General features: G+C 46.1%; 1 protein-coding gene across 3 annotated transcripts in view; it reads left to right on the forward strand.

Moving 5' to 3' along the window:
• Grb2 (growth factor receptor bound protein 2) overlaps window positions 1-11,904 on the forward strand; it is a 72,959-nt gene extending 61,055 nt beyond the window's left edge. For all 3 annotated transcript variants that reach the window (XM_004999290.4, XM_013146951.3, XM_063242489.1), the window contains 3 exons: window positions 5,146-5,268; window positions 9,187-9,355; window positions 10,036-11,904. In XM_004999290.4, coding sequence (XP_004999347.1) covers window positions 5,146-5,268; window positions 9,187-9,355; window positions 10,036-10,221 — 478 coding nt within the window. In that variant the 3' untranslated portion in view covers window positions 10,222-11,904. The remainder of the gene's footprint in view (window positions 1-5,145; window positions 5,269-9,186; window positions 9,356-10,035) is intronic.
• The last annotated feature ends 3,945 nt before the right edge of the window (window positions 11,905-15,849 follow it).

The raw sequence follows: 15,849 nt of genomic DNA on the forward strand, positions 1-15,849 counted from the left end.
GTGATAGATACTAAACACAGCTTTGAATTTCTACAGCTTTTTATTCTCATTATTTGCTGATGGAGGTTGCATGGGCTTTTCATGGACAGAATTGTGAGTTTACTGTACTGGGGCGGCATTGGGTAGAGGAACTGTGGATCAGGTCACGCATCCTTTAATGTTTTTTCTTTTTTCCTCTCTCCTTTCTCTCTCCCTCCCTCTTTCACTCACTCACTCAATCATTCACTCATCATTTATTTTTCTGTAGGCCTAGGGATTGAACCCAGGGCCTTCACACTGTCCAAACTCCCTACCCCCCACCCCACAAACACATTTTTTTGAGACAGGGTCTCACTAAGTTGCCCAAACTGGGTCTGAACCTGTCATCCTCCAGAGCTATGTAGCTTAGTTATCTTGTTTTTGCTTGTGATTGTTTTTTGTCCGGAGGATTGAACCCAGGGCCTTTGCACTGAGCTATATCCTGAAGCCCTTTTTTCTTTTGTGTTTTGCTAAATTGGGCAAGGGCTAGAAATAGTATGATATGAGGGTCCTGATGCAGTACCCGGTACACACACACACACACACACACACACACACACATCAGGTTTAGACTGAGAACCATGATTTTACTGGCTACTGTGCTAGATCCAGTGAAAACAAAATCAACTTGTTACTTTTAATTTTCATATTTTCAGATTGAGTGGGAACTTAACAGTGCATGAGGCTGTAATTTTTACCTTAAGTAAAATGCCTGTGGCTAAAAATTCTGCTTTTTTTCACATAGATAGCTGACATAGATGTTCTCAGGCTGTTAAGAAAAGTTGGAAAATAGAGGAATGGGATAGAAAGAAAATGTGTTGTGTATATGAACCAGCTCCCTACAGGGAGAGGATACAGTCATTGTGTACTGTAAACATGTAAAAACAAAGGGAAAAAAAAGACAGGAAAGGCACCCCATATTAGAGCCCAAAGTGGACAACTGCATATTTAACAAGACCCCATCTCAAAACAAAGGGGCTGGCATTGTACTCTACAGCTCCCAGTGCTACAAAGAAAGAAAGGAGAGGAGAGAGAAAAAAAGGCAAAGCCAACTTTAGAAAGCTGTAGTTACTGATCTTGATTGGAAAGTCACTCTGTGCTTTGGCCTTTGCCCCTGATACAAGGACTTTGGAATTCTGGTTGATCAGAGAAGCACCCCACACCAGCTCTGCTGGATTCCTGCAGATGAGCTGCAGGGCAATCAGGAAACCTTCACTCTGAGCTCTGAAAGGGAAAATGAAAATCTGAAAACCCTGTTTATGCAAGTCTACCATATTGATAAAAAGACCATGCTTGTGTCTATGTAGAGCTTGTCCCCATGTGGGACTGCTGAGTGACTAGGAATTGGGCATCAGTATCAGTATCACAGCTGTGGCACAACACAGAGATCAGAACTCAAACCTCCCCCTTTCTTACTGGAGAGGAAGCAGGAGGTCTAAAATGGAGAACCACATAACCTGTGCGTTTGCATAAGTGCATTCATTCCACACTAGGCTACAAAGTGTTGATTTGCCTGCTGCAAGTGCTGGGTGTACAGGGTGTGAATGCATAGATGTGCTTGTCACAGTAGAAGCTGGTGGATAGAATCCTGTGCCCCGTATTGGGAATTGAACCTAAGGCTTTTGCACTGAGCTACAGACCAGGCCTTTTTATTTTTATTTTGAGACAGGATCTCAGTAAGCCTCTTAAATTGCCCAGGCAGGAGTTTGAACTAGCAATCCTCCAGTTTCGGCTTCCAGAGTGCTGGGATTAGAGGCATGAATGGTCACCCCTGCATACCTTGCTATTTCTAATGTAGTGTATAGACACATATTTTAGAAAGATTTATAGACTACTGGACTACAGGGGTGTAGTTACACATAAGTTCAGTGTTAAAAGCACTCTGCCCATGTTTATAGCAGCACAGTTCATAATAATTAAATCTTAGACTCTATATGTCCGTTCACAGATGAATAAAGACTGTGTGATGTTTACACACAATGGGGCTCTGCTCTGCCATAAAGATGACTTGAGTCATTTGTAGGAAAGTAGAGTGACACCACAATGTTAAGTGGAATAAATGAGACACAAGCCCAAATCTCACATAGTTTCTCTTACATGGAAAACTCAGAATAAAAATAAAGAGCAAAATAAAAAATAGATAATATGAAATAGGGAGCTAAATCATTCTCAAAGGGGAAGGCGATCAAGAGATGGAGGGTTCTCAGTACCCCCCCTAAAAAGAGGGGACGGGGGAAAAGAAGAGATGGGGTGAGCAAAAAGGACTAGAATACATTATATACATGTACCAACTCCGCACGAGGAATATAAACACTGTGTCCTAGGAGCATATTCCAAAAGAAGAAATGGGATTAGAAGGTGGAAGAGGGGGAAGAGAGAGAGGATGAAAAGTGGAATTAGCGCGCTATGTACATGTGCCAGCTTCCCACAAGGAAGGAACACACACTATACACTAGTAAACTAAAATTGCAGAATTTTTTTTAAAAGGAGGCCATTGAGAGTTATACACTGAGGGTGTATAACTCAGTGTCAGAATGCATGCCTTACCACACATGAGGGCCTGATACCCAGTACCACAAAAAATTACTTTTTTAAGAAAACCTGTCATGGCCAGGGATTTAGTTCAGCAGCATAAGCGTCTGCCTGGCAAGCACAAGGTTGTGAGTTCAATTCCTGGTACCAAAAAATTTTTTAAACATAAAAAGTTTATCAGAGCTAGGTGTGATGGCACATGCCTGTAATCCTAGCACTCAGGAGGCTGAGACAGGAGGATCATTGCAAGGTCCAGGCCAGCTTGAATTGCATAATGAGACCCTGTCTTAAAAAAACAACAAAAAAAAAGCCTATCAGATTTATAAAAACTATGAAATGCACTGAGCATATATAGTGTTGGCAGTTAAATGTTTTAACAGTGACATTCCAGCCACGCTGTGTGGCATCCCTTGTGCTATGTGGACGGCTTTCAGAGGGAGCGTGCTCATGGATTTCCTGAAACAGGAGGAGATACCCAAGAAATTTCTGTTGAATTAAATGGTCTTCAAGCCTAATTTCTTGATCTATAAACTTACAGCAGAGATACATTTATTTTAACTGTAAAAACTCGAGCCGGGCGTGGTGGCTCACACCTGTAATCCCAGTACTTGGGAGGCCGAGGTGGGAGGATTGTCGTTGTGAGTTCGAGACCAGCCTGAAGTGCGTAGCGAGACCGTCTCAAAAAAGACCAAGAAAAAAAAAATTGTAAAGACTTCATTTAGGGTACTTTCCTATACTATAATTTATAGTTGACTTGAAAAATACTGAGTTGATTAGGAGCAAGAAAGCACTGCAAGTTAGGTGGTTATGGAATTGCACTCATAAAGAAAGGCCTAGAAACACACATACAGCTGTCACCAGTTGCCCCTTCTGGAGACCTAAGGAAGAGTCTTGCTTATTATTTTTACTTCATGTTCATCTAGGTCATTTTAACTTACATTCAGTACTTTGTGCCTTCAAAGAGGAGGCTGCCTGGCAGGAAACTCTTGGGGTCCAGGAGGAGAGAGGGTGACTGCCAAGGACCTGCACTCCCTTGGTGAGAGCCAGACACACACTACACACAAGTACAGTGCACCCTCCCACCACCAGAGACCAGAAGTGTTTGAATGTTCTCAATACTGGTGGCTGTCCCTGTCACCTTTCACAGTCTACTAGTCTACTAAAACAGGTTTCTCCTGAGCTGCCTCTTTCCTGGCTTGCCTCCGAGCAAGCAGGAGGCTGCCTTCTGCAGCTTGACATCAGAGCATGTGAAATGCGGAAGACCCAAGTCAGCAGATGGGGGCACTTGGCTTCCCAAGGCAGCTTCTGGGTTCGTCTCTCCTAGTGCCTCCTGTCTTTCTGTCTGAACTTGAGTACTGTGGAACGTTTCAGAAGTATCTTGCATTATGGCTATGTGTACATGCAATAGGCTTAAAGCCATAAAGGTTAGGGTTGGGGTTTTTTTGGCACTGGGGATCGAACTCACAACCGTGTGCTTGTAAGGCAGGTGCTTATGCTGCTGAGCTAAATCTCTAGCCCAAGGTTAGGTTTATAGCTTTAACAGACTGGTACCTTTGCTGTTTTATTTTGCATATTAAATGAATATAAGTTACCATGTAAAGTATGTCTGTCTTTACTAGAAATGTCGTTGCTTTTTTTAAAAAAATGAAACACTGAGGATGATTAAAAAGAGAATATTGTCATCGGCTCTCCCACCTGTTAGTAATGGTTCACATTGGGGTAGCCAGGCAGTTGTGACCTGGAGCTCTTTCATAGGTGCCCCCTTCTTCCCCTAGTAAGCCAGGGTCCACTTGCTTCCGCTTCCACAGTTTTCCATGAAGTCAGCCACATTTTATTCTGGCCAGAGTGAACTAGCAGTACAGCCTGTAATTTGCTTAAAATAACAGATCTTAATTTTGCAGTTAGTTGCTTTGTGTGGGGTAGGTTAAATTGTGTTCTGATGTTGTGGTTTGGGGGACTTTGGGTCTGTCCTGGTGCCAGGAATCCAGCCCAGGACCTTGCTTGTGCCAGCCGAATGCTCTACCACTGACTGCATCCAGGGTCTTTCCTGGTAACTTCGGAAAGCTGAGGGCTGAGCAGTGACCCAGAGAGCCCCTGAGAGGACTGCTGCTGCCCTTCCTTGATGGTCGAGACTACTGTCTCAGCCCTGGCCTTTTCCCTGTGACTCTTCACAAAAGTAGCCATGCCTCCACCTTCGGGGCCTCCCCCCTCCCCACTTCATTCCCACTGTGGCAGACATGGAGCCTTACCGAATGGCTGCAGGAAGGGGCCTGTCTTTTCTGTGTTGCCTGTCCTGTGTTTCGGCATTTGTAGAACCAGGTCTCTCCCAGGTGCCACTCTGATGAGTCAGTGAGGGCCCAGACTGTTTTGGCTCAAGAGACCCATTTTTCCGATGTCTTCCTCTGAGCGACGTTAATGAGTCCCTTTCTAGAAAGTGGTGCACAGTAAAGCCAGTAAGAGGTCTGCCTCGGGTAGGCTGGACAGTAAAGAGCGAGTCCTCACCTGGCAGTGAGAGTTCCGTTACTCACATTAGGGCTGGACATTCTGTTTCTTGATGGGGAAGCAGATGTTGACTGGCTTGCCTTCCTTCCTTAGGTGGTTTTTTGGCAAAATCCCCAGAGCCAAGGCAGAAGAAATGCTTAGCAAACAGCGGCATGATGGGGCCTTTCTAATCCGGGAAAGTGAGAGTGCTCCTGGGGATTTCTCCCTCTCCGTGAAGTAAGTATTTCCTGCTCTGCCTGGAAGCCTGTCTCTACCTGTCTCAACTGGGAGGCCATTGGTTAGGTTTCTAGCTATGCACAAACTCTAGTAGAGAGTTACTCTAATTTGTATTTTAGTTTTACATTAAAATCCTAATTTCTGTGCTGGACCTGGTATTGCATACCTGTAATCCCAGGAGTCTGGGAAGATGTGACTGGAGGATCAAAGTTCAAGCACAGCTTGGGAAATTTATTGAAACCCTGACTCAAAATAAAATGGTGGGCACCAGGCTAGGTTGTATATGCCTGTTACTCCAGCACTCAGGAAGCTGAGGCAGGAGAATTGCAGTGAGTTTGAATGCACTCTGGGCCACATAGTGAGTATAACACTAGCCTGAACTACATAGCAAGACCTTGTGTTAAAATAATAAAATACACTAGGCTGGGAATATAGCTTAGTAACTGACCACCCCAGTGATAATCCTCAGACCACCATCTTCCCCTGCTCTCCTCTCCCCAAATCCTAAATTTCTGGCTTCAGAATTAGTTCTGGCAGCACAGGGTTTAGATTCTTCAGTGGAACAAGCCCCAGAGATAGCAAATGCAGCCAGTTTTCCTCCCCTCGTTGGGATTCTTGCTGGACTCGCAGTGTCAGCTGCCTTTCCTGCTTTCAGCTGACAACTTGCCTAACTCCACCACTATCCTAGAACTATCCTAGTTCTCTCACACTAACTTGACAGGGTTACTACAAAAGGAACTTCGGGTTTTTGCTTTCCTGGTGGTAAATGTAACTGTGGGAGGTAACCTGTAACCCAGCACTGTAGGAGGCTGAGGCAGAAGGATCACATCTGAGGCAACCGGGACAGCTTAGCAACTTCGTGAGACCCTACCTCTAAATTTAAGAAAAAGGCCAGGGAGCAGAGGTGAAAAGCAGAGGGTATAATACAGCTTAGGGTTAAGGTCCTGGAATCAGTATCACACACTGAAAACAAAAATTTTATGTGGCATGTATTTGGTGACACATTCTTATAGTCTCAGCAGTAGGGAGGCAGGAGGAGCTGTGTGAGTTTGAGGCCAGCCTGGCTACAAAGTGAGCCAAAGGCCAGCCTGAACTGCATTTCAAGACCTGTCTCAAAAAGACAAAAACAAAAAACAAAAATACTACAAAAGTAGTATTGGCGTGCTGGGCATAATGGTGCACACCTATAATCCCAACACTCAGGAGGCTGAGGCAGGAGAATCACTACACAGTCAAGGGCAGGCAGAGCTACATAGTGAGTTCAAGATCAGCCTGAACTATAGAGAGAGAAACTCTGTCTCAAAAGAAAAAAAAAGTATTAAATATTTCTTTGCCTTTAGGACCATTGTATGCTTAGTGTATGGAGTTCAAGTATGGATTAGAGTTTATAGTCATGGCTGTTTTGTTTTTCTGGTACTGAGAACTGGATTCACAGCCTTCCCACTGACCTACATCTCTAGCCCATTCTGGCTTTTTTATTCTTTATTTTGAGACAGGGTCTCACTTAGCTTTCTGGCTCAAACTTTCTGTCCTCCTGCCCCAGCCTCATGAGTGCTGGGATTAGAGGCATGCTCTTTTTCTAAATACAGATTTGATTAAGTGTCAGGTGACCTTTTGTGCTACCTCACAAATGGAGATACTCAAAGTATAGTTGATTTTTATTCCCAGCATGTACAAAAGTCAAACTGAATGTTATAATAATCAGTTTTCTGGGCTGGAGATTTAGCTCAGCGGCATAAGTGCCTGCCTTGCAAGCAGGCAGTCGTGAGTTTGATCCTTGGCACCGATAAAAAGGAAAAAGACATCGAATACCAGTGCTGTTCAAAAAAAAAAAAAAAAAAATCAGTTTTCTTCCTGTGACAAGGCCTTTTGAAGTGCATTATTGAGAATATGCAATTAAAGGTCTAATGGAGATCATTTTAGGGCTAGTTTGTAGAATTGTCTTGAGTTTTCATGTTGTGTTCTTCTTGAGGATAGCTGCTGCTGAGGGTCAGATCCAGAGCCTCGCACACAGTAGGCAGATACTCTCCACTGAATCCCATGCAGCTTCCCAGCTCCTTATTTACCTTAATTGAGACACAAGGTTTATGAGTTGTCCAGGCTGGCCTGGAAATTTAGATCCTCCTGCCTCAGCTTCCCAGGTAGCTGGGATTACAGGAATATACTACCAAGCCTGCCATAATTATCATTTTAATTTTTCTCATTAACTTACAAAAAGTTAATATGTTACATTGACCTGAAGACCAAGTTAATCTGTAGGCACTGGGGTGTGCAGTCCTGAGCTGTGGAAGCCTGCCTGTTTATTCTGTTGTACACACTAAGAAGACCAGAGTTGATGCAGTTGCTATTTCAGAAATAAAATCTGAAACAGGTGTCATCACTACCTTTTAATACCACCAGCATCTTCACAAAAGATGCTCAGAGTCTAATTTAAAACATTGTGGTTGCCAGGTGTGGTAGAACACACCTGTAATCCCAGCACTCGGGAAGCTGAGACAGGAGGATTGGTGTGCATTTGAGGCCAGCCTGAGCTACATAGCAAGACCCTGTCTCAAAAAGACGAAAACAAAATACTCTGGTTGATACGATGCTCACTTTGAAGTGTCCTGGACTCTGAGTCCAGCTGTATCACCACAGTGCAAGTGGCTTCTGGGACCAGAAGTGCAACTTGAGTTGCACCTCGCCTCACAGAGCTTTCTGCCCTTCCCCACTTTGTTCTTGCATGACAACAATACTGTAGCCTCCCGCACCCCTGTAGCTCCACTTCCTCACTTGCAGTTACCTGAGGTCAGGTAGTCCAAAAATGTCAAATGAGAAATTCCAGAAATAGCTTGTAAGTTTTAAATAAATCTTTATTACAGTATACTGTTACAATTGATTGATTTTTGAGATTGCCTTACTGGAAACTTTATCATAGTCACATTATCATAGTCATTATCATAGTCACATATAGGTCTAGGGGAAAACATAGTACATAGTATTTGTAGGGTGTGGGATTTGCGGCTTCACGCATTCACAGAGGTCCTGGAACAGTCCCCCAGAAAAGAACAAACTTTGTGTGTTGTACTCACTGGCTTGAAACTTCGTGCTGCCACCTGCTGGATTGTTTTTAGGGCGCATTTGGTTTCTTAATGCTTTTAAGTCCGAAGATGAGAAAACTGTATTCACTGACAAAGGTTCACAGCATGCCTGAGGACAGTATGGAAAAGCCCTAGCTGAGCTTCTGTTCTAGCCAGATGTCACTGTGACAGATCCCATGAGCCAGTCAGTCACCCTGGCTATTTTTTGCTGGCCAGTGTAAAGGGGAAGTGATACAGAATTTTTTCCTTTAGTGCCTAAGCCTCTTTAATGTCCCAGCATGCCCTTTGGTCTTGAGATCTTTTACTTATGAAAAGGGAAGGCTAAACTAAAATTCCTGAATGAAAAACACAACTTGGAACTACTCCCAGTTACAGGAGAATTATTTGAAGTATTTCCAATCTCTCCTCACCTTATTTCCTGTCCCATCATTCCTAGCTCTTGAATGTAACATCACATTTTAATATTTGTGCTTCAGAAGAAGTTAGTGATGCCACAGCCATTAGAAGTAAGGCTCTGTTACTTGGTAGAGTACAGGGAACAGGTGTGCAGTAGGTTAGGACACTGTTTATATCTGAAAGATGTCTTCAGAATTAGATGCCTGGGTGAGACTTCCTGTCTGTAAGGAGTGCTCGTGTTTTACTAGGAAGCATCAGTCATGAAGGACAGCAGGATTGTCTCTTCAGTCGGGGCAGCTTGCTGTCAGTTCTTGCACCCTCAGGCTGTGAGGAATTTGTGAGAAAAGTGGTTCTTCCCTCCGCTCCTGCACAGGCAGACAGCCTCTGCCTCTGTGGACAGAGACTATGATCATTAATGCTCCTGTGTCTCCTGCCTCACCAGGTTTGGAAATGATGTGCAGCACTTCAAGGTGCTCCGTGATGGAGCGGGAAAGTATTTCCTCTGGGTGGTGAAGTTCAATTCTCTGAATGAGCTGGTAGATTACCACAGATCGACATCCGTGTCCAGAAACCAGCAGATATTCCTCCGGGACATAGAACAGGTGCCACAGGTGAGCCGAATCTCAATCTGGGGTGGCTTCTAGAAAGGAAGACAGCTCATGAAGCAAACTGGTGCCCCTTAGAGGGCCACCTCTGGGACTGCTCTGGGTTGCCCTGTATGCATGCAAAGCTCTGTGCCTTTTCCAGAGGCGCCCTCCAAGGCCATGCTACTCCATGAGCACCTGTCCGCCTGGAAGACAGCCCTTAAGGTGTTCTCTTGCGGGCATATCTTGAGGACACTCATGCTTGGCAGGCAGCAGGGGCTGTATCCATCTGTATCCCCTGTATCCCTGTATTCCAGTTGCGCCTTACAGCTAGTGCCATCTTACTTTATCCAAACTGTAGGCTTGGACCCTGTAAAACCATAAAGGTGTTGTAGATGACAGGGACGTGAATGTTTTCAAATCTGCAAACGAAGCCCCAGTTCTCCCCACATGGCGTACATGCTGCTCTCTACTTGATGATGTGGTCACCGTCATACTCTCATGTTGTGAGCTTTGGTGGGAAATTACATTTAATCCACCTCGAGTGAACTTAGGACAAGCAAGAATAAATGGAGAGGGTACTTCAGGGGGTGTGAGAATCAGCACACGTCCGTTCCCCTGTGTAAGCAGTGTAGCTGCTTATGTAGCCCCAGCGGGGTCCATGTCAGGAACGCCATGTGTGTATCTTCCCTGCTTCTCTCTTGCAGCAGCCCACATACGTCCAGGCCCTCTTTGACTTTGACCCCCAGGAGGACGGCGAGCTGGGCTTCCGCCGGGGAGACTTCATCCACGTCATGGATAACTCAGACCCCAACTGGTGGAAGGGTGCTTGCCACGGGCAGACCGGCATGTTTCCCCGCAACTATGTTACCCCTGTGAACCGGAATGTCTAGGCAGCAAAATATTTAAAGAAAGTGAAAAATTGAAAACACAAAACGAATTACACCCACAGGCTGCCTCGAACCGCAGCCCATAAGGAGCTCAGAACACCCCGGCTGGTCACACCGGTGACCCTCACTTTCGTTGGAACTTTGGGGGACGGGAGGGGGATTGGATATCAAAATTCCAAAATTTACCTATTGAATTAAGTTTTTATTACAGTTTCTCCACGCTGCTCCTGTTTCCCTCCTGTGTCCTTTTTCTCATCTTTTTTCTTCCTTTAGTGCATGACATTTAAGGCCACATATAGTCCCAGCTGATGCCAATAATAAAAGAAAAGAAACCAAGCGGGCTGGTATTTTCTCTATGCAAAATGTCTGTTTTAGTGGGAATGACTGAAAGAACAGCTGTCTCCATGTCTCTTGTACACACACAGAAGGCGCAGGCCCGGTGGCCTGAGTCCCGAGCCACAGCTGCCGGAAGGGAGTGCAGGGACCCGCGGCCTCGGAGAAGGACGGCGAGCCTGTGCTGTGCCCTCTCCGGCCCCCCAGGTGTTGCTTTTTCATAGTGCCTTTTTCCTTATTTCAAGGGTTGCTTATGAGCAGTGTTCTTTATTTGTTTTGTTTTAAAATAAGTTAAAGACAGTCCAGAGCTTTTCATCCAGTTTGTCTCCTACTCTGTAAATGTTTTCCTCACGAGAAGGAAAAGCAGGGGAGGAAGGGGGACAAGCAGAAGTGGAGGTACAGGCGTCTGCCTGTCGTGAGCCAGAAATCTGCGGGTTCAGCTTTAATATCTGTGAGCTCCACCCCCCGTGCTGAGGGGATCTTTCTGAGGATGTCAGAGTCCGTGACCTGGTCTCAGGGGTGGTCTGCTTCTGTCCTGAGACACACAGGCACAAACCCTAGGAGCCAGCGGGTTGTGAACAGAAGCCAGAGGGAAAAATAACTTTTAACTGCCCCTCAGCTGTTCCAGCCTGTATCCCCATACTGGGGATTAAAGTACTTGCTTTTCATTTTTCTTGCTTAAAATGAGGTCCTGGTTTCACCTGAGGCACCTAGTCTGCAGGGCAAGCACCGGGGCAGCAGCCAGAAAGAGCAGGGCGTGAGTCCGTCCATCCACAGTGTGCTGTAGGATGGGGAGCTAGGGAGGCGCTGGGGAAGACCACAAGGCCAGGGCTGCTGCAGCGCTCTCTCCATCTTCTGTCACCTGTGGTCCCTTGTGACATGCCTGTAAACCGTTTCTCCCTCAGCCCACATCCCCACCACAAGACAAGGCCGCTTGCATTTCTCTTCCTGAAACTTGGTGGCGGTCTTGGTCCTTTGGGTTCTGACAGGTTGGCTGCGTCTTTCTGGACTCTGGTTATGGAGATGAACTCATCCTGGAGCACCCCAAGGCCCGGGCTTTCCCTGCCTCGCCTGGCTCCCTCCTACCCTGCTGCTCCTCTCCTCACTGATGATAAAGAAGTCTGGCATTTTACACCTGGACCATTTGATTGTTTTATTTTGAAATTGGTGTATATCATGAAGCCTTGCTGAACTAAGTTTTGTGTGTATATATTTAAAAAAGAAATCAGTGTTTAAATAAAAAGACCTATGTACTTAATCCTTTAACTGCGGATAGCATTTGGTAGGTAGTGATTAACTGTGAATAATAAACCTACAATTGAATTCTTGTGAATAAATATTCAATGAATTCTTCCCTCTGTATTTTTCTTCCTCCCTTCCCTTAAAATGTTTTAAACTGAAAGAGGTTAGGTCAGGGAGTCAGGACTCTGGGATTCTTATTTCCAACTTGCCTAACCTATATCACTCTAAGGGAGCTAGTAGGTCTCCCAGGCCTCTTGAGCGAGACACCCCTTCCCCCTGGCTGCCATCAGACTCTGGCTTAAGCCATCCTCCTCCCTTGCAGGCAGACACCAGTGTAGCTGGCCGCAGGAAGCTCATAGACGCCCTTTGGAAACTGGTCTACAGCAAGAGCTTTGGGAGGACAGAGAGCTGGGCTTGTATGGTTGTCTCCCTCCCTCTCTTCTGAAAGAACAGAAGGGATCTGTGATAAACCAATTTCATGTTGAGTAGCTAAGGCTAGTTTGGGGTTACCGGTGCATCCACATAGCACTGACTGCAGTAGACCTAGTGTGATTTGTTTGGAGAGACAACAAAAACAAAACCCACAGAATTTGCACTTAGTTTTTTTTTTTTTTTTTCTTTGAGATGGTCTCCATGTAGTCCAGGTTGTAGCCATCCTCCTGTCTCAGCCTCCTGAGTACTTGGATTACAGATGTGCCAGCACAACCAACTCCACTTGCATTTTTGATACTTCGTTTTAATCATTTTGTTGTGCTGAGAATTGTTTGAACCCAGGGCCTTTCAACTAGACAGGATTGCAGACTCAACCTTCCAACCTCAGGACCTCGCATTGGTCTCATGTCTGCAAATACAGCTTTATTACTCTGGGTTAGGGTTTTTAAAAAAACATTCCTTGAGTGCAATGGTGCACACCTGTAATCCTAGCTATTTGGGAAGCTGAGGCTAAAGGATCATAAGTACAAGACCAGCCTGGGTAACTTAGCTAGACCCTTCTCGGAAAATAAGAAAAGGGTGGGGATGCAGCTGAGTGTGAGGCCCTGAGTCTAATCACCAGTGCAGTACCCTAAAAAAGCAAGTCATGACACCCTGAGATGTTCCCATGTGCTGCAGGCTACCTGGAGACCTGGCCACTAGGTCAGTGCCTCTTACCCTGGGCTGTGCTAGGAAGCAGCCGGCCAACTGGCCCTCGGCTTCCCTCCCTGCAGGAGTGTTAGGCTCCTGCTGATGGTTCCATTTCTGTGGTGCTTGACCTACACTTCCAATTTGGAGAACCTCCTTCACAGGCCAGCAGCCACCCCTTCCACTCCACGACAGGCACCGCTCCTAAGTCATCTTGAAACAGGAAATTGTGCCGCTGTAAGGTTTCTGATACACTAATAAAGAAGCATTCTTAATTCTGGTCTTGTATTGCTATGCAAGTCTCAGCCAAGTGACTTTGAGAGAGGAGTGGATAGCACCCAGGCTGCAGACAGGAAAACAGGCCAGGTACTTGAAAGTAGATACAAAGTCATGTTAGCTTGACCCAAGTGTTGGCTGAAATGTCCATGCTGACTCCGGAGCCTTGTACAGTCTACATAACCGGCACCCCCAGCCCTGGACAATTACTAACATGATAATGGGCTGGAGCTACAGCTCAGTGATAGTGCATGTGCTTAGCATGTTCAGTCCCCAGCCCCCCCAAAAAGAGCAGGCAGAGTAATGTTAGAAATGCAGAGGCAGGGCTAGGTGTGGTGCCTGGAGCCAGCTCAGAAGACATCTGAGCAGCGGGAAGACAGAGCTGGTCGCTAGGCTCTGAATGTAGCCAAGTGACGCACATCTATTTGTTGATGCCAAAGGTTTCCATCAGCCTTGTGGACAAGTGGCATGATGGACCCTGGGAAGCAAAGGGAAGGCCAGAGTCACACTGGCTCAGGAAGCAGGAGTCAGAGTGGAGCCTATCAAGTTACCCAACCCAGTTCTCTTTCCTGGATGGTCAGCTACAACATGTGGCCAGCCTCGTGGTCCCGAGTGGCCTTGTGCTGAGGTGCTGGCACGCAAGGGGTGTGTGTGGTTAGCCTCACGCCTCTGCACTCCGTCTCTTCTGCTTTTCACTGTACACTGGAGAGCCAGCGAAGGCCAGCATCACCAAAACCTGCCGCACGTGACCTGATAGGTCTGACATGCAGTGCCACAGACTTCTGGGGCTTCTTTGTGACAGCAGCTACTCTGCCCTCAATGTTTAGGGCCCACACTGCAGAGGAATGGGTTATGGGAAACTTGAGAAGCTCTGTTAAATGTTAAATTTTTGTCAGGTGTGGCACACAGCTACTCCAGAGACAGAAATAGGATTACAAGTTCAAGGCCAGCCTGGGCAATTTAGCAAGACTGTGTCTCAATATAAAAAAGTGTAGGGGTGTAACCTGGTGCTCTCTGGGTTTAATCCCAGTAGGACACAGAGGAAAAGGTTTTAGCAAAGGAAATAGACTTGCTGCACACTGTAATCTCAGCACTCTGGGAAGCTGAGGCAGAAGGATTATAAATTCCAGCCCAGCCTGAGTAATTTAGCAATTTAGTGAGAACTTGTCTAAAAAAAAAAGCCAGAGATGCAGCAGCTGTCCTGGATTCAACACTCAGTAGCAAAAATAAAACTGTCACAGCCTCTGCAAAGCCCTTGATACCACCTTGCCAGCTTGAGTACCTGGGGAAGCCTGCAGAACCGTGATGCCTGCTGGAGGCTAAGGGTGATTAACTGGGTAGGTGGAGCAGTTGAGAGGGAGGGAAGGAGACGAGACAGCACCTCGCCCTGAGAAGGGGCTGGTGCAGGGAGGAAGGGACCCAGGAACCTCAGCACACGAGGCTGGAAAGGAGCCTGTTGGAAGGAGCCAGAATGAACACTCTAAATGGTGCTTCTGTTCATTTATGTTTAAGAACGGCTTTATTGAGCTAGGCGTGGCACTACCTGCCTGCAATTCCAGCTCTCTAGAGGCCGAGGAGGGAGGATCACAGCAAGTTCTAGGCCCACAATTTACAAAGAGAGACCCTGTCTCCAAAAGAAAATTTTTATTAGGATACAACTAATATACAAGTCACTCGTTTAAACTGTCTGATGGTTTTTATATTACAGTTACATACAGTCATCACACCGTCTACTTTAGAGCATTGTCAACACCCCAGAGAAACCCTGTACCCATAAGCAGTCACTTCCCCCTGCCAAGCACATCTGCTCTCGGGTTCTATGGCTTTGCCTATCCTGGACTTTTATGTGAGAGGAATCTTACTCTCTGTGGTCTTTTGTGTGTGGCTGCTTTGGCTGAACATAATATTTTTACAGTTTATCTATGTGATACCTTGTAGCAGTATTTTCTTCCTTTCAGATAAAATAATATTCCATTGTGTGGCTATGCCACCTTTTATCTATGCACGCTTTGTTGAGAGCATTTGTTGTATTCTGGTTTTTAGGAATAACACTGCTCTGTATATATGCACAAAGCATTTTCCTCTGAGTACTGAGAATTAAAGCCAGGGCCTTCTCACATCCCCCGCTCTTTATTTTTTATTTTGAGACAAGGTTTCGCTAAGTCACTGTGTTGCCCAAGCTGGGCTCAAACTTGTGGTCCTCCTGCCTCAGTCTCAGAGTGCTAGGCTTACAGCCATGTACCGCCGTGCCCAGCTTCATGGACAGGCTTTCCATGGCTATGTTTCAAGGGTTTTAGCCTATTCAGCCAGGATGGTGGGAAAGGGCAGTGTAGAGACTAGTGCAACCATCCTGATGAACAAGGTGAGTCACCAGAACCCTTAGGGAGGATCTCTGACTGCCATTTGTTGAGCCCAGAGGAGGAAGTGGGGTGAACAGAAAGGCGGGCCAGATTAAGCCTGTGGTGCCTGCACACCCATGTGCTGGTAGAAGCAAGTGCCTTCATCCAGAACCAGGAGACAGATCCAAGCAAGGAATCAGACTCAGCTGGTGAGCATGTCAGTAAGTGAGGTAAGTGAAGCCTCGACTGAGCACTTCTCCAGGAGGCACAGTCCCCAAGGACCATGCAGAGGAAAGCGGGAAGCCACATAGGAGCTGAGCCC

The sequence above is a fragment of the Cavia porcellus genome, unplaced genomic scaffold, assembly GCF_034190915.1.
Source record: "Cavia porcellus strain 051 isolate PalLab524CR breed Dunkin Hartley unplaced genomic scaffold, mCavPor4.1 scaffold_32, whole genome shotgun sequence".
In the NCBI taxonomy this organism is placed as follows: domain Eukaryota; kingdom Metazoa; phylum Chordata; class Mammalia; order Rodentia; family Caviidae; genus Cavia; species Cavia porcellus.